Source organism: Cnephaeus nilssonii, assembly GCF_951640355.1.
Source record: "Cnephaeus nilssonii genome assembly, chromosome: 21".
In the NCBI taxonomy this organism is placed as follows: Eukaryota; Metazoa; Chordata; class Mammalia; order Chiroptera; family Vespertilionidae; genus Cnephaeus; species Cnephaeus nilssonii.
The window spans coordinates 10,701,953-10,720,024 of record NC_137092.1 but is presented as its reverse complement, the minus strand read 5'-3'; the positions used below and the strand labels follow the sequence as shown (position 1 = coordinate 10,720,024).

The following is an 18,072-nucleotide window of genomic DNA, read 5'->3' as shown; positions in this document are numbered from 1 at the left end:
AATTCAGCGTTATTGCCACTGGGAAATGTCCTGCCCTGGGAGACTCCAGGTAACTGCTGGGGCTGTTTTCCTCCCCGTGAGAGGTGTCTGCATGCCTCTCACAACAAGAAAATTCTTTATTGTAAATGATTTGACACCTGGATTCCTCCGAGTCAGAGCTCCAGTTTCCCTCCAGTCTTCGTGTGCATCCCAAGTTCTATACCCAAGGGTGGGGTGACTTACAACCATATAGTGTTGAATAAAACAGGGTACTAACTGAAGTCCGAGAAATTTCCCAGCCCTAAATCTGCAGAGCAGCACTCCCTGACACTCTGGACTCTTGCTCAAAGCTAGGTCTTTTGTTCCAGAACCTGAAAGAGAATTGGGTGATGGTAATCTACTCTCAGGTGTCTCCATTCTTGAAACAGCTCACTTTCTCTTCCATTGTCTTTAAAATCTTGCTTAACCAGCTGCATTCATGCGGTATTTGCTGGACTCTCTCAGGTGATTGCTTTGTGCCATCTCTGAATTTCTAAAAAGAAAAGGGCAAATCACCCGGGGTTGCTAAACCTACCACCCACTCCCAACATCGCGTTTCTAGTTATTCCCAGTAGTCGAGGGAGAGGTTGAACTGAGCCGTCTAAAATCCGCCCTACGCGCGCCCCCTCTGGTTCATCCAATTTTTCTCCTCGGCCGCCTCTGCAGCCGCAGGGCCTTTTAATGCGAGCACCGGACTGGATGGGAGAGGAGGTGGGGCTGCAGGCGGGAGGGAGGCGGCACGCAGCGGTACCTAGTGGCACTGCCTGGCTGCTCCATCCAGAGGACGTGGCACTGCCCGTGGGGAGAAGGGGGAGGGGGTTCGGCTTTCTCCTCCCCGCGCAGAGCCTCCGGACGTGCTGCAGGGCGGCAGGGAGGACCCACGCGGGAACTGATGCGCTTTCGTGGTGAAATCTTAGCCGATGAAAGTGACCTGGCAGCGGTCAGCGTCCGTCCTGCTTGCCACTGCGAACACACACTGAGCCAGGTTTGTGTTACCCCGCAAGGAGCGGTGACCCGATTTGGGGCGAAGGAACACACACACTCGCCACCACGCATGCGCAGAGCCGGGGTGCGGCCTCCCGGACTACAGTTCCCAGAGGATCCTGCGGGAGGCGGCGGGAGCTTTAGCCGCTGACGCCATCTTGAAATCTGATCCTCTGTCTCCAAGCCTCAACGTCAGCGGCCGGCGGCAGCCCGGGCTCCGCGCACCCAGCCTGCCTTCTGTGGGAGGACGTGCGGGACGCGGCGGCTGGCGGGAGGGAACAGCCGGAGGAGACGTTGCAGGTTCCGCGCACGGCCTGCTCTGCTGTCACTTTAGCATCGCCCCGAGGCGTTTCCGCGCTCGCGCCCTCCCCGAGGGGCGGGGCTGGCCACTCCGGTACCCAGCGCTCGCGCGCGGGTGGCAGAGGTGACCCCCTGCACGGTGGGGATCGCCGCGGGCTGTGCCATGCCGGCACGAAGCCGCCGCGGTGGGAGACGGAGCGCCGCGCCGCGCCGGTGAGTGAACCCCGCGCAGCGGCCGCCCCGGGGGAGGCGGAGAGGGAAGATGAAGGAGATCTGCAGGATCTGTGCCCGGGAGCTGTGCGGAAACCAGCGGCGCTGGATCTTCCACACGACGTCCAAGCTCAACCTCCAGGTCCTGCTCTCGCACGTCCTCGGCAAGGATGTCTCCCGCGACGGCAAAGCCGAGTTTGTTTGCAGCAAGTGTGCTTTCATGCTTGACCGGATCTATCGCTTCGACACCGTCATTGCCCGGATCGAAGCCCTGTCCATCGAGCGCTTGCAGAAGCTGTTGCTGGAGAAGGACCGCCTCAAGTTCTGCATCGCCAGCCTGTATCGCAGGAATAACGAGGACTGGGGCGCGGAGACCAAGGCGGGGAACGGGACGGTTGACATTTCCGGCTTACCCGACGTGAGGTACTCGGCGCTGCTCCAGGAAGACTTCGCCTATTCGGGGTTTGAGTGCTGGGTGGAAAACGAGGACCAGATCCAGGAGCTACACAGCTGCCATGGTTCGGAAGGCCCTGGACACCGACCCAGGAGATGCCGTGGTTGTGCAACTTTGCGGGTTGCCGATTCTGACTATGAAGCCATTTGCAAAGTGCCTCGCAAGGTGGCCAGAAGTATCATGTGCGGCCCTTCCTCCAGGTGGTCCACCAGCATTTGCACTGAAGAACCAGCGTTGTCTGAGGTTGGGCCCCCAGACTTACCAAGCACGAAGGTCCCCCCCGATGGAGAAAGCATGGAGGAAGGGACACCGGGATCCTCGGTGGAATCTTTGGAGGCAAGTGTCCAGGCTAGTCCTCCACAGCAAAAGGATGAGGAACCCGAGAGAAGTGCGAAGGAGCTTGTCAAGTGTGACTGCTGCTCAGAGGAGCAGGCTCCGCAGCATACGTGTAACCACAAGCTGGAGCTAGCTCTTAGCATGATTAAAGGGCTTGATTATAAACCCATCCAGAGCCCCCGAGGGAGCAAGCTTCCTATTCCAGTGAAATCCAGCCCCCCTGGAGCCAGGCCTGGCCCTAGCGTGACAGATGGAGTTAGTTCCGGTTTCCTTCACCGGTCTTTGAAACCCCTGTACAGCACACCTGTCAGTTACTCCCTGGAGATTTCAGACCTGCAGGAGCTGTGGGATGATCTCTGTGAAGAATATTTGCCACTCCGGGTCCAGGTATACAACATGGCTACATAGTGTCTTTTTTTTATTAGAGTTATCCGGCCTCAAGCTTCACATGATTTCTAAATGAAGGTTAATTAGAAAATTAATCATCGAGCCTATTTTTGCCGCACCTTTCGCTTGTGTCCCATTTAGTATACAGTATGTGATTCACACTCAAATGATTTGCTCTCCACAGCCCCCTTTGTAGCAACATCTATTGGCCTTCCCATAATCAAAATTGCAGATAAATATTTCAAATTCACTTTGACCCTATGATCTTATCTTATGTCTGGCACTAAACATAATCTTATGTCTGGCACTAGAACTCTTCTTCCCTCTTACACACACCTCCCCTCCCCCTGTCTCCCTTCTTTTTTTTGTTCTGTTTTTATTTTTAGATTTGTAGATGTTTTCTCCCATTCTGTAAGGGAGTTAGTTCTTCCCCAGGTAAGCTTCAAACTGATTAGAGCATAGGGTAAAGGTTTGGGAAAACCTATCAATTCACCAAAGTATTGTGGCATCTGGGCAATATTTATACTAAATTAATAGAGGACTGATGGTGACTTGCTCATAAAAGAGATTTGGGAATTCAAGTGTTGTCATTTAAAATGTCATTTAAGGAGAAAACTTCACAGCCAGTTAGTCTATTGAGCTCTTTTAGGAGATATTTGATATTAAGAAAGGATTCATCCATTATCAAGTAATAGAGTTTCATCCATTATACTCTTGAGGGTCTAAATGATTAGAGGGTAGCAATTGATCTTAATTTGAGCTGCTTACATCTGGCCAATAGATTTCATGTCACTTTTAAAATTCAGCTATACTAGTATACAGGGATCTGACATGCTATTTTGTTTCTATAGCAACAGTAAATGCTAGATCTAGAAGGCATTTTGGGGAAGCCTGCTAGTCACCATCATCCTAGAAATTTACAGCTTGATAAAAAAAAATGAAATTGTTGATTATCACTTGAAATTTTTGAAAAGTAGTTTTAAAATATATATATATATATATATATATATATATATATATATATATATTAAACTTGCATCACAATGACAAATTTGTCAGAAACAGTATATATAAAAGTGTTAGAAAAAGTTTGATAATGTTTTCATTTGTATAAAATACTAAGTATTAGTGTGCCTACTGCTTGTGTGCTTCTTTTCTTTTGCTTCCTTTTCTTGGAGTGGAGCCTCACAGCTAAATATGGGCTTTACAGTATTTGTGTGACCAGACATAGATGTCACAATTAAACATGGTGTTTTCATATTAGGATCTAAAAGTAGTCTGGGGCAGGGTGGGTGGGAAATAAGCTTATTTTACCCCCTCTCATATATGGTCAATATTAATAGAAAAGTAAAGACAGAAAATGGCAGGCAAAATGAGAGGAATTTTAAAATCCATATTTAATTAAAAATTCTGTCTTTTGGTGCCTGCACTCAACAAATTTTGGTGTTGGGAAGGATTTTAAAGATCATTTCATGCAGGCCCTCAGTTGAGAGATCTGGAAAGCTCATAGTTTACATACTTAGCCCAGGCACAGCCAAAGGTCCCTAACCATTCTCAGCCAAGACCTCTTAATCTGTGTATTAAGTTACATTGCCTGATATACATTGAATTAAATACGTACTTATTTTTAACAGAGTCTCTTTTCTATACCCTAAGGATTCCAGGAGGATTCCTTTAAACTATGTTGACTGCATCTTTACATCAAGTCCCTTTACTTCACTAAATTTGGGCATTAGGAAAATAGATGTTTAAAACAAAGTGTATGACCTTCCACCCATCACTTGGCTTACATTCTTTACTGTTTGTTGAATAATAAAACATCAAGAGGAGGGAGAAAATAACATTCAGCTTGAATTATGGCTTTTAATTACTATGCCATTTTCTCTAATAATTAAGGATGTGGGCGGGGGGAGTATGAAGATAAACTGGGCTCAGGTGTTTGTAAATAAAATGTATGTTTGGACCCCTAGTCTGTTCTTTAGGCCAGGTTGACTTTTAAATTCCCTAGGCCTGTTGTGCTTTATGGCAGAGCCAGAGCCAAGTGGAACAAAGGCAGACGGGTTTTTGTCTATTGCTCTGAACAAATGTGGAAATATTAGAAATAAATGTAAATTATTTTTGGTAGTTGTCCTCTTAGTTTGTAGAAAGAAAAAAACACAAAAGAATAACATTTCCTTTCGTTATATTCTACTACAAATATGAAGAAAACCTTTTATCCTAAAGAGCAAGATTGTTCAGTAACATTATTTGATTCTTTGTTTAGTCCTCTACTTTCCCAGTGATGTGCACTATTCAAATGTCACTATCACAGTGCCTCCTGATTACTTTTCTTACTGTCTGTCTTTGCTTTTTCCTTCCTTATGTTGAAGACAAACAGCAACAGTGTCATCCTCCTGCTTACTAATTTTCTAATATTATGTAAATTGGCTTATTTGCCTTGTACAGAATTTATGCCTGAATAAATTCTACATATTGGTTGTCTAAATATCTAAAGAAAGGTTTGAAGCTTTATTCTAGCTGGTAATTATTCCTTCTTTATTGTCTGGCCCTGAACTAGAAAAGCTATGATAGGGGTGTGGTTCCTTAGTAAACAGCAGTTCAGCTCTGGCCCACATGCAATTTCCTTTTCTGTGTAAATTCCAAGAGCAGATCTTTGCTTCAAGCTTTGCAATGCCAGGGTCTGCTCTTGTGTGACTATAGTAAATCATAGCTCTCATGGTTTAGCTACATAACCTAGAGCAGGCCTTTGGAAGATGTGTTAGATGCTGGACAAGATTAGGTCTTTAATTTGATGCTGGGTGATGATTCTTATGTATCTCCTCTTATCAACAATGGAATCGAAAATTACAGCAGTTTGAGATTAATGACTTGGTATTGTGAGGACTAGAAACATGCCAAGAAAAAATGCTGTTAACCCAGAAGACCTAAATGACTGCCTTTTAGCCTAAAGGTCTTACAATATACAACATTAGGCCTGGAAGCAATTCTCTTTTCTGATACTGGATTTGTCCTGAGTTTAAAGCAACTTAATTAAAATTATTACAACATGAGCTTAGTAGCCGATAGTCCGGAGATTAACACTGATCAACCAAATCAAGTATTACTGAATTTCAGGCTCGATAAAATCTTCATAGGAGCGATTGATTTATGTACTTGATACTTCCCAAGAATTCATGAGCTGTTGGTTCAGTGGGGCTTTGCTAAAGGCTCTTTGGCACTCATATTTGAAAGGACATTTTTCTGAGATGTAAAATAATAAAGTGTTATGATTAAAGAAGAAACAAACAACTTCTAGCTTTTAAGTCAGTACATTACAGAATTAGGAGTTTCCTATGATAATTTATGCCAAGATGGGTTCAGGTGAGACCCAGATTCATTTGTACTCTTCGATGGCCTTCTTGGCTTTAAACTTGCTGTTGAGATATCTATATTAAATATCATCCATCTGTCTTTCTATCTCGTCTTATTTGTAAGAGAGCCACTAAAGGATTAGAACATTTTCCTGAGAAGGAGACAGGCCTATCTTTTGTTTGTTTGCTTTTTATTGTTTTTATTAAACAAAAAACTTTTGGCCCCTATAATATTTTAGGCATTATGATAAATAGTGATTTTACGTATATAGAGGTGAAAGATACATTACCAACTTAAGTGCATTCGGTTAAATTGGAACCTTTTCCTGATTTCCTGTGTCCCTTTGGACAAATTACTTACCATCTCTAAGTTACTCACCATTTCCTAAATGTAGGATGGTATTGGGCCAGATAATTAAAGTTTTCTTCACAGCGCTAAGATTCTTTGTTTAAAGGGCATAGATATAACCACAGTTCCTACCATTTTAAACATGAGGCTGTTTTCTTTGATTCTGTTTGTTATAGTTTAAATTTGAAACATATCACCCTAGCTGGTTTGGCTCAGCGGATAGATCGTCAGTCTGCGGGTTCAATTCCCGTCAAGGGCACATGCCTGGGTTGCAGGCTCAATCATCCCCAGTAGGGAGAGTGCAGGAGGCAGCTGATCAATGATTCTCTCTAATCATTGATGTTTCTTTCTCTCTCTCCTTCTCTCTTCCTCTGTGCAATCAATAAAAATATATTTAACATTTTTTGAAGCATATCTAATAATAGATATTATTGAAAAGTTGTTTTATTTGAGGAAATAAAAAGCCAGGTTTTGTAGACAATGTTTTATCATTAAATAAATGATAGTTATTTATCATTTAGAATTGTTGTACATGCCTATTAAATAGTTACGTCTCCCATGTGTGACATAATTCACATTGATTCAGGGCAAGGCTCCCTGTTATACCACAACAACAAATACCTCAATTTTTCTAGGAGTTGTTTTTCTTGCTTCTTTTTTCTTTTTCTCTCTTCCATCTTGTCCTGTATACTATACTTTCAAAACATATCTACCCATTTCTCTCCCCCTCCATTACTACCACTATAATCCAGGCTGCTGTTATCTTTCACCTACATTACTGCAATAGCCTAGTCTCCTGTTTCTATTGGCGCTCCCCCATAATCCACTCATCACAGAGCAGCTTGAGTGACCTTTTGAAAAATTAAATATGATTGGATTACTTTTCTGTTAAAAACACTGCAGTCCAATCTCATTTCAATGGGAATGAAATTCAATTTCATTAACTCTGGTGTACAAAAGCTATATATGATTTTACCCTGCCTTCCTTTCCATCTCATCCTGTATTACTATCTCCTTTGCCGCTTATGCTCAATCCCTGTGCTATCCAGCAAGGTAGCCTTACGTGGCTGTTGAGCACTTGAAATGTGGCTAATCCGAATTGAGATGTGCTATGGGTGTAAAATATACCCCTTCATTTCAAAAGACAGTATGAAAAAATGTAAAGTATCTTGTTAATCATTTTTATATTGAATGCTTGTTTATGATAGTATTTTGGATATAATGGATTAAATAAGATATTTTATTAAAATTGCATTCACCTATTTATTTTTACTTTAGCCAATGAAGATACTAGAAAATTTAAAATCATGTCTATAGCTCATTGCATTTCTATTGGGAAGCAATACTGTAGTCATCTAGGCCTTTCTCTTTCCCAGGCTCATATCCACCCTAGGTCTCTTTCATTGGTTCCCTCTTCCTGTCTTGTTCTGTAGATCTTTGCACACTGACCAACCAATTTAGGGTAACTTAGTCGCTTTATCATGCTCTCTGTTTTACTGCATAAGGCTTGTCCCTAGCTGATATTTCGTGTGCTTCCATGTTCCTTTATATGTAGCTCCCTTCTGCAATGCTTTGTATACTATGGTACTTAACAGATGTGCTGGATAGTATGGGGTTAGAGCACAGTGAGCAGAGGAGATAGTAATGCACGGTGAACAGAAAAATTGACAAATAGCACTGAAGGAATAGAAGAGATTTTTCTTCTGAAATCTTTATGCTCCCAGTTGCTGGCAGGAAGAGACTTAAAGTAATCTGTAACTCCACTGCCTGCAAGGTGGTAATAAGAGGTCGAAAGTGTGAAGGAAAGAAAAAATGAATACCAGTTGCCTTTTTTCTCTTCCTCTAATGGGTTTATAAGTTTCTAATTGGAATGAGGGAGGAATAGGGAGGGAGGAATAGGGAAGGAGGAGGTGGAATTTAATGCCACAGTGAATTCCTAAAGCTTTATTTTAGTAATACTCTTAGCTCATAATGAATATTAGTATAATTCAATGAGTTCATCTTAGTCTGATTGATCATCCCATATATAAATAATACATGTGTGTGTTTTTTACCTGAATTGTTTTGGTGAATTACTCTTTCTGTAAGACACCTTTCCCTCAGACCACTATGGATTTTTAAATTTATTTTAAAATATTTTTTACTTTTTATTTTATTATCATTTTTTAAATCCTCACCTGAGGACATGCTTAGAGAAAGGAAGAGATAGAGAGAGAAAGTGAGAGAGAGAGAGAGAGAGAGAGAGAGAGAGAGGAGAGAGAAACATTGATCTGCTACCTTCTGCACATGTGATGAACCCTCAATCCAGGCATGTTCCCTGAATGGGAATCAAACCAGGAATTGCAACCCTTCAGTGCACAGGAGGAAGCTCAACCAACTGAGCCACTCCAGCCAGGCTTACTTTTTATTTTGAAATAATTTCATGAGGGAGGTTTCATAGAACTCCCAGATTCACCAGTTGCTGAATATTTTGCTAACTTTGCTCCCACTGTCTATATAGACACATTATTTTTTTCATTCCGGAACCATTTGAGAATTAGTTGCAGATATAATGCATTTTTACACTGAATACTTCAACATTTATTTCCTAAAGATAAGGACATCTCTTATTTTATAACTATAGTATTATATATTATATAATTTTAGTATTGATAAAATACTATTATTTAATGTATAGTCCATATTAAAAATCTGCCAATGTCTCCAATAATGTGAGCAAGCATGCTATAAGAAAGATAGTTGGAATATAACTTTTCCTCTCTTAGGGATGACATAAGTTTGATCAGTGTGCCTTTTGAATTTCCTGATTGAAAACAGGATAAAGTGAATATATGATCATCATTTTCTATTTTGAATCCTCCCCTTTCTTTAAACTCTGAATTAATTGCTTTAACTGAATAGGTAGTGTTTGTGTGAGTTGCTGGGAGAATTAGGGAGGGGAGCTAGGGAGTATAGTAAGGATGGAAGTGAATCAGTACTCTTAATAAGGAACAGGACTGTCTTCAGGAATTCATACTGATAATGCATGCAACAACTGGTTTTTGTAAGTCTCTAGCAAAAGATGCTAAAATCCTTTGAAGATAAAATTTATTGTTGGTTACTTTTAACTCAAGTAACTTGTCTTGTTGCTTCTTCCTAGCCCATGACCGAAGAGTTATTCAAACAACAAAAGCTGAATTCAGATGAGACCATTATAACTCAACAGTCGGTACCTGAGTCCCACATGGCAGAACTCCAGGAAAAAATCCAGCAAACAGAGGCTACCAACAAGGTATAATCACCTGGTGGCCCTTGGAGATCATACTTTCCTGGGGATGTGACTGGCTCTGGCTGAGTCTGTTAACTTCTCTGAGTAGGACTTGGGAGATGGATAGTGTATATTTAAGTGTAGTTCTTTATTTCACATCAGGATGTTAGCCTGTTCTGCACAGATCAGGTTTCTGGTGCCTTTTAGGTATGTGATTAAAACTTGAATGCAATCTTTAAGTGTATAAGGTACTGAGATAGGAGATTTGTGCTTTTGATTTTAGCTTAACTTCTCATCCCTTCATAACCAATGGATTTTAACATCTGCTTAGAAGAAAAGTCCCACAATTTGGGATGCTGAGCTTCTGGCCTGGTGTAGTCCTGTATGATGCTAGATAGCAGAAGCTCCTTGGTCTTGGTTTAAGGGATCTACAGTGAGTCGTATGCACAAGTGCCCAGGATGGCTGCCATCATAGAAAAAGCACAATGTGTGAGAATTGAAGCAACTGAGTGTAGGAGGAAGTATTTCACCTTTCCTGCCACTTTCTCTTGCTGATTGGCTTAGGACTTGAATGGTCACTATATTGGGGGAAAAGTAATAAGGTAATGTTTCCCAAGGAATCCTCTGAACCTAAATTTGAGGGAGGATTTTATGGTTGCATTTGAGGTTAAAAGAAATAATTGGCCCTAACCGGTTTGGCTCAGTGGATAAGAGCGTCGGCCTGCGAACTGAAGGGTCCCAGGTTCGAATCCGGTCAAGGGCATGTACCTTGGTGTTGGGCACATCCCCAGTAGGGGGTGTGCAGGAGGCAGCTGATAGATGTTTCTCTCCCATCGATGTTTCTAACTCTATCCCTCTCCCTCTCTGTAAAAAATCAATAAAATATATTTTTAAAAAAGAAAGAAATATAATTGACCTAATAAACTCTCTTACTTTCCTGAATTTAGATTCTTCAAGAGAAACTGAATGAAATGAGCTGTGAACTAAAGTCTGCTCAGGAGTCATCTCAGAAGCAAGATGGTACAATTCAAAGCCTCAAGGAAACTCTGAAAAGCAGGGAAAGTGAGGTAAAATATTTGGCAATCACGGACCTGTGAGGAAATGATGTGTCCCATTAAAGTCGACAAGTATTCTATATTTTTGATGTCTGACTAATAAATCTTACCCTAGAGAAATTAATTGTAGCTTAACCTGAATTGATATTTTGGAATAGTCCTGCTACTAAAATCTGTACAGGCGAGATAATGGAGTTAATTACCATTTCGTTTACTAACGTGGGGTGCTCCCTCTCTCATTTTCAGACGGAGGAGTTATACCAGGTGATCGAAAGTCAAAATGACACAATGGCAAAGCTTCGAGAAATGCTTCACCAAAGCCAGCTTGGACAGCTTCATGTATGTGGGGGTCACATAGGCAGACTCCTTGGAGGATGTGCCGTTCTCTGACCGATATTGTTGCTTTTCTCAGCTGCGTGGTGCTTGCCCTCCTTGTGATCATAATCTTTACTCTTTTCAGAGCTCAGAGGGTACTCCATCTCAGCAACAAGTGGCTCTGTTTGACCTGCAGAGTGCTCTATTCTGCAGCCAGTTGGAAATACAGAAGCTCCAGAGGGCCGTACGACAGAAAGAACGCCAGCTGGCTGACGCCAAACGGTGTGTGCAATTTGTCGAGGCTGCGGCCCACGAGAGAGAACAGCAGAAAGAGGCTTCTTGGAAGCATAACCAGGTAAATCATTAATCATTTTGTGGCCCTACAGACTGACTTTGCCCTGATAATAACTTTTTATCAAGACAGTTTGTGTTGAACCCTTTAGTCACTTACTTTATCTGAGTAATTCATTTGTTGCCCTCTTACTCTGTGCCGAATATTGGGCTGTGCTCTGGAAATACAATAGGGAAGATCACAGGCTCTTTCCTTGTAAGTTACTTGTAATTTAATTTGAGATACAGCCACATAAACAGAAACATTGATCGATTGCCTCCCACACACGCCCCAACTGGTAATTGAACCCGCCACCTTTTGGTGCATGGACGATGCTCCAACCAACCGAGCCACACAGGCGAGGGCTATGAAGTTATTTTTGAAGGATGGGTAAAAGTCAGCGAGAAAGAAAAGTGGAAGCACAAGCAAGGTCGAAGGAATGGCACATGCCATTAGACATGTTGTTTGTTTTTAATAAAAGACATAATTTTTAATGGTTTCTTTATCTTGTTAGTTTAGAGCATATGCTATTCTTTTTTAAGATTTAAAAGGAAGGTTGAAATATCCTATCCTTGATCTTATTATAAAGCAAAGGATCCAGGTTTGCAGTGGGACAGAGTCCTCCTTAGTAGTTATAGAGGTCTATCATTTTTACCAAATTTACATTCTACCCCCATCCACAGTTTCTCACATCCTAGTTGATCTGTGTATAATATTTCTGAGTAATTTTAAGGATGGTACTTTCTGCTAGTTTATTTTGTTCTACATGCCCGGAAAGCTTTAAGGCCTCCATGTCTAATGACCTTGTGAAAATGTTAGATTCTTAACAAAAGGGAATATGGGGGACCATTTAAGATCTGTGTTGTCAATTTGGCTCAAATAAATTCTTATAAAATTTCAAAAAATAAAATAAGGGGAATCTGTTTAATTCAGGAATTGCGGAAAGCCTTACAGCAGCTACAAGGAGAATTACAGAGTAAGAGCCAACAACTCTGTACCCTGGAGGCTGAAAAATACAATGAGATTCGAACCCAGGAACAACACATTCAGCATCTAAACCATAGTCTAAGTCACAAAGAACATTTGCTTCAGGTGAGTCACACAGTGATTTCATTGAAAACTGGACTCAGAGAGCTGAAGTTCCTGTTCATGTAATCTCTAGATGTCAGTCCACCTGCGTTGAGTACCTGCCACATGTAGAATAGTGAGAGGTGGGGACCAGGAGGGTTCAAAATAAAGTACAATCTGTGAACCAGGATGTTAACCAGGAAGTCCAGGAAACAAATATAGACCTGAAAGACGGAGCCATACTCGTAAATAGTTATTAAGCACCTCTGTGAGTCAGAAAGTATGCTAGGTTCTAGGAAGACAAAGAGAAGATATGGCCACAGCTCTTAGCCTATTAAGTGAAGAGATCTGAACAGAAATTTCCCCAGATGATAAAACAAAAGTGTTAGGGGGGAAATCAAACTCTAAAGAAGACAGTAATCACTTCTACCACCTACTCTAAGCTCCAGTCACATTGAATCCCTTATAGTTTATTGTGCATACGATTGTTCATAGCATGCATACATTGTGCATACTTTTTTTTTCTCTGATAGAAATACCTCCTCCATCACCTCTTCTAGTCCTTTCAAGACTCAGAGCAAATGTAATCTTTTGTGAGATCTCTAGTGACACCTTCAGGCAGAGTTAGACAATGCATCCCCTGTTCCCCTATGCACGTGTATATGTGTATGTGATGCAGTTAAAAATTTGTTATCTCTGCTAAACTGTTCCCCTTGAAAGAGATCACATTTTGTTTTTTAACCTGAATAACTAACAAATTGCTTGGCAGAGTATGGGAATTCAGTTAGTATTGGATAAATGAATAAAGGAAATATTTTTTGGCTTCATTAGGAATTTAGGGAGCTCCTGCAATATCGAGATAACTCGGACAAAACGTTTGAAGCAAATGAAATGTTGCTTGAGAAACTGCGGCAGCGAATACAAGATAGAGATGCTGCGCTAGAGGTATGTCCCGTAATTTTGCTCACGATGCTATGGATTATTCTGTCCACATAGGCCCCATAGAAATCTGTATCTGCTGGGTTTGCTGCTTGTCACAGTTGAATCTCCATTCCTTTATATTGGGATTCTTATTGGAAAGGGGTGACCAGGATAGTGGCTCTTACGGAGCTTTAGGATCCTTGCTTTCCTTGCAGCGGGCTATCGATGAAAAGTTCTCCACTCTAGAAGAAAAAGAAAAAGAGCTGCGGCAACTTCGTCTGGCCGTGAGGGAGCGAGATCTTGACTTAGAGAGGCTGCGCGGTATCCTCTCCTCTAATGAAGCTACCATGCAGGTAAGAGCAAAATCTGTCCTGACTTGGCATCCCTCTCCTACTTGCATTCCTGAAGCATCAGCCCTTCTGTCATTTTCCAGCGTATTAATTTATGAGAAAAAAATATATTAAAAACAAAAATAATAGTCACTAGTTTCATCATCAGGGATTAGGAAGTGAGAAGTTTTAGCACTTTCATGAACTTTGTAGGGGGAGGCAGTGAATATGGATTTCTATACATGGTTCTAATTCATTTCTAACCCTTGCCAATATCTGTACACTTTTACATAAGCATTGCCAGGCTGCAACTACTACATTGTGGTTTTCTCATTAATGTTACATACATGTCTGTGTATGGCCGCAATCAGATCATTTGTTTATTTTAGTAATATTTACTGTGGAGCATTTTTGATATTTATTTTAGAGCTTATATATCTAACCATCTGCCACTTCTTAAAGAAGTTCTTCACTTCCTGTATAGTATAGCCTTCTTCCTCCAAAATACATCATTTATCATGTATGTTATGTTTATGTCTTGACAAACTAGATGAGAGTTTATAAAAACAAAAAATAAATTAGTATGGCATTTTTAGATTAGGTACTAAGCTTCCTCCTTTTGTAAAATCGTTGATAATATGAAGATCATTTAAAGGTAGACCGGGTTTCTTGTGTCACCTGAGGGGTGTGGAGTGGTCCTTGGACTTACGGTTGCTTTCTTTGTGACCATAGAGTATGGAGAGCCTCCTGAGGGCCAAGGGCCTGGAAGTGGAGCAGTTATCTGCTACCTGTCAAAACCTCCAGTGGCTGAAAGAAGAAATGGAAACCAAATTCAGCCATTGGCAGAAGGAACAAGAGAGTATCATTCAGCAGTTACAGACATCTCTGCACGACAGGAACAAAGAAGTGGAGGCAAGACTTTGTTAACTTACTGGCAGTCAGTTTATCGGTTACATAAGCTCAGTCTTGGATTAGGACTCTTGAGGTCTGGGAGGCCAGCGACCTAAGTCTTTTAATTCCATTCTGTGCCTGGGCGAGTCATTGGCTTTCACTGGGACTGTTATCCCTACTCCTATAAATTCAAGGAGTTTGTTATTTCAAAACAGTATGTCAGCTGCCATAGTATTCTTCTGTGTTGTCAGCGTTCATTCACTGAGCATGTATTTACGGGCTTCTGTGTGCGAGGCCTGTGCTAGGTCTGGGGAAACAAAAACAAATGAAACACTGATACTTGTTCTTCAGAATCTCACTGCTCCTTCTTATATGATAGATCCTTAAAAGCCCTTTGATATGTAGTAGAGGGAATTCTTTCCTCCAAAACTTAACTGTTTCTTCTGTCTTAGGATGTTAGTGCAACCTTGCTCTGCAAACTCGGACTAGGGCAGAGTGAGATCGCTGAGGAGCTGTGCCAGCGTCTACAGCGCAAGGAAAGGATGCTGCAGGACCTTCTGAGTGACCGAAACAAACAAGCGGTGGAACACGAAACGGAGATTCAGGGCCTGCTTCAATCTATGAGCACCAGGGAGCGGCAGAGCCAGGTAAGGACTAACACACACTTTACCCAGAGTAAAGAAAGACATCTGTTATCTGTTTATTTCAGAGAGGAAGGGAGAGAGAGAAACATCAGTGATGAGAGAGAATCATTGATCAGCTGCCTCCTGCACACCCTGTACTGGGGATTGAGCCCACAACCCGGGCATGTGCCCTTGACTGGAATTGAACCTGGGACCCTTCAAACCGCAGGCTGATGCAGGCCGATGCTCTGTCCACTGAGCCAAACCAGCCAGGGCCAAACCAGAATCTTGACACCTTGGTCTGATGAGTTCTAGCAGAACCAATTTCAGATTATTTTATCTTTAATATATTTGTTATATTCATTTTGTTCTAATATTTTACCTATGAGAGACTTTTCACTCATTGACTATATTTTCCCCTGTAAACTGAAAGCAAGGAAACTATTTTCCAGGGTCCCAAAACTGGCTTCATAATGGTTGGCTTTTAACATATAACTTCAGAACACAAATTTTGTTTTATTAGAGAATCTTTCTGATGTCACGTGTGATTTCCTTTCTAGGCTGCTGCCGAGAAGATGGTGCAAGCCCTAATGGAAAGAAATTCAGAACTGCAGGCCCTTCGCCAATATTTAGGAGGGAAAGACTTCACGGTGTCCCAAGCACTCATCTCTAGCCAGCCGACTGGAGTGACCTCTATCAGCCCCCGCCTCGGAGAGCAGACTGGTCAAGTAAGACTGTAGACTTGTGTAGATATTTGAGGCCTAAGTTTGATAATTATCTGACCTGTGTGAGAACAATCCAAGTCCTTGTCATTGTGATCATGGTTCCTGCATCTTCCTAAATCCCCCAACTCCTCCAATTTTCAGGGTTCAGTGCACATACCCTCCAGAGATGATAAAACTTCATTGACTACCAAAGGGGATACCACCATACCCAAGTCCCCATTAGGTAAGCATCAAATTGCATTAAGTAATCTCTGCTTTTCCTTCCCATAATTCTCTATTAATAGATTTGGCCAAGATTCTCTTTCCCTTCCTACCTTAATGGAAAAATTAAACTTGAGTTCCCCTGAAAGGATGAAGACGAGTCTATTCTAGGAAGAACTGCCCTTTCCATAATGTTATCTGTTTATTTCAGAGAGGAAGGGAGAATTGAGGTGATTACTCTGGGCACGCAGTTTGGCCAGGGAAATTGCATCCTCCTTTTCAGATAGCTTTGCAGGGATTCAGCAATGCAGGAGGTAGTGTTTCCAAATCTGCAGGACGATGGGGCTGATACCTTCTGGGTATTTTTTAAAAAGGCTGAAGACACTTGCTGTAACGTGACATTTCAGTGTTGGGAGGGGCAGGCAGTTGCCTCCATAACTACAATGTAATTGTCACACAGGAGATTTAACCTTGGTGTGGGTATACTGTGGCTTACTTAATTTTATAAGCATGTAGGTGGCTTGCAGTGTTTTGCCTTTACAAATCATGTTGCAAAGAACAACCTGTGCATATATGTTGTTTTTTATTGTTGGGGTGTGTCTTCAGAGTAAATTCCTGAGAAAGGAGGCCGCAGAGATCATGCTATGTTAATAGTGATAAAACGCACATTGTTGTTTCAATTTCAGGAGACTTGGACACAGTTGCAGGGCTGGAAAAAGAACTGAGTAATGCCAAAGAGGAACTTGAACTCATGGCTAAAAAAGAAAGAGAAAGTCGGGTGAGTTTTCTAGTGAACCCTAATTTCTAAATTCCTGGTTTTTCTTTCAAAATAATTTATATTTAAGAAAGTACATTTCTCCAACTATAATATCTGGGTCCAAAAACAAGGTATGCCTTTTTTTTTTCTGGAGAAAAATATAAATCACTTCATATACATATTACCTTTCCAAGATGCTCTGGTTTTTATAAATGGGGACTGTTAAAACATGTTAAGTGTTAAAATAATAGTTTTCTCTGCCCATTGCTAACTGGAATAAAGTAATTGGGAATAAATGACATGCTATATAATTGCTGCTTAGATTTATGACATTAGATTCATAAAATTAGTTTTGGAAGCATGGAACAAGAGAAATTTGAGAATGATCACTAATGTTGAGTAATTGCTATAATGCAGTGCACTGTATTGGCTACTTAAATTACCACTAATGCTTATAATTCTATACAAAGTAAGTGGTATTGGCCCTATTTATAGATAAAGAAGCTGAAACTCAGACTTTTTAAAACACAGTGGTAGGAAATAGTCATATAATTAAAACTAAAATTTAAGCTTGGGTCTTTTGTGACTTGAAATGCTTTGTAAGTAGTCATTTCCTGGAACAGATGCGCCCCCCCCCCCTTTCCCCGCCCATGTTTATGCTCGAGGTCTAGCAATAGAGTTTTCATCAGTCTTCTTGGAAGAGGCCTCTCAGCCTCACAGACTCTCCTCCCCTTCTGCCTCCCTGTGCAGCTAGTTGTATGTCCAGCTATGCTGCAGCCACAGTAGAGTGTTCCAGACTACAACTAAGAGCCTTTACTTCCCATGGCATCTGTTTTAGAAGGTCGGTCCGGGCCATGGGTTCCTAAATCAAGTTCAGCTGGCTAAGCGGTGTAGCTCAGTTTTGTTCCACTTCTTTGTCTTAGATCTAAATGTAAAGCCTGTGTTCATAGTTGTGATTAAAGTATCTTATTATACCTCTTAACTTCTCTTTTTACACCATTTATCTCCTTACAAACAGACCCACATTATATGATTAAAGTTTGAGGATATGAAATGGCATGGCATTTAAAAAATAACAGTTTTAAAAGTCCCCCAGTTATCCTCCCCTTTGGGGGGGGGGGGCGGGCTCTACCCCAACCGTTATCTGATTATTCATGTCAGTTGTTTAGTTTCCATATGCAGTTCCTGTTTTTCTCATATATGCTCAGTTCAGAGCAATAT

At 41.4% G+C, this 18,072-nt stretch overlaps 1 protein-coding gene across 4 annotated transcripts in view; it reads left to right on the top strand.

The window, feature by feature from the left end:
* PDE4DIP (phosphodiesterase 4D interacting protein) overlaps nt 1-18,072 on the top strand; it is a 142,532-nt gene that overhangs the window by 72,090 nt on the left and 52,370 nt on the right. For 2 of the 4 annotated variants that reach the window (XM_079760615.1, XM_079760613.1), the window contains exons 9-20: nt 9,528-9,659; nt 10,583-10,702; nt 10,937-11,029; nt 11,151-11,360; nt 12,270-12,428; nt 13,236-13,349; nt 13,541-13,678; nt 14,387-14,566; nt 14,998-15,192; nt 15,729-15,896; nt 16,035-16,116; nt 16,781-16,872. In XM_079760615.1, the coding sequence (XP_079616741.1) occupies nt 9,528-9,659; nt 10,583-10,702; nt 10,937-11,029; nt 11,151-11,360; nt 12,270-12,428; nt 13,236-13,349; nt 13,541-13,678; nt 14,387-14,566; nt 14,998-15,192; nt 15,729-15,896; nt 16,035-16,116; nt 16,781-16,872 (1,683 nt within the window). Of the gene's footprint in view, nt 1-838; nt 2,690-9,527; nt 9,660-10,582; nt 10,703-10,936; nt 11,030-11,150; nt 11,361-12,269; nt 12,429-13,235; nt 13,350-13,540; nt 13,679-14,386; nt 14,567-14,997; nt 15,193-15,728; nt 15,897-16,034; nt 16,117-16,780; nt 16,873-18,072 lie in introns of those variants that run through there. The other 2 variants (XM_079760614.1, XM_079760612.1) reach the window with 2 other exon arrangements.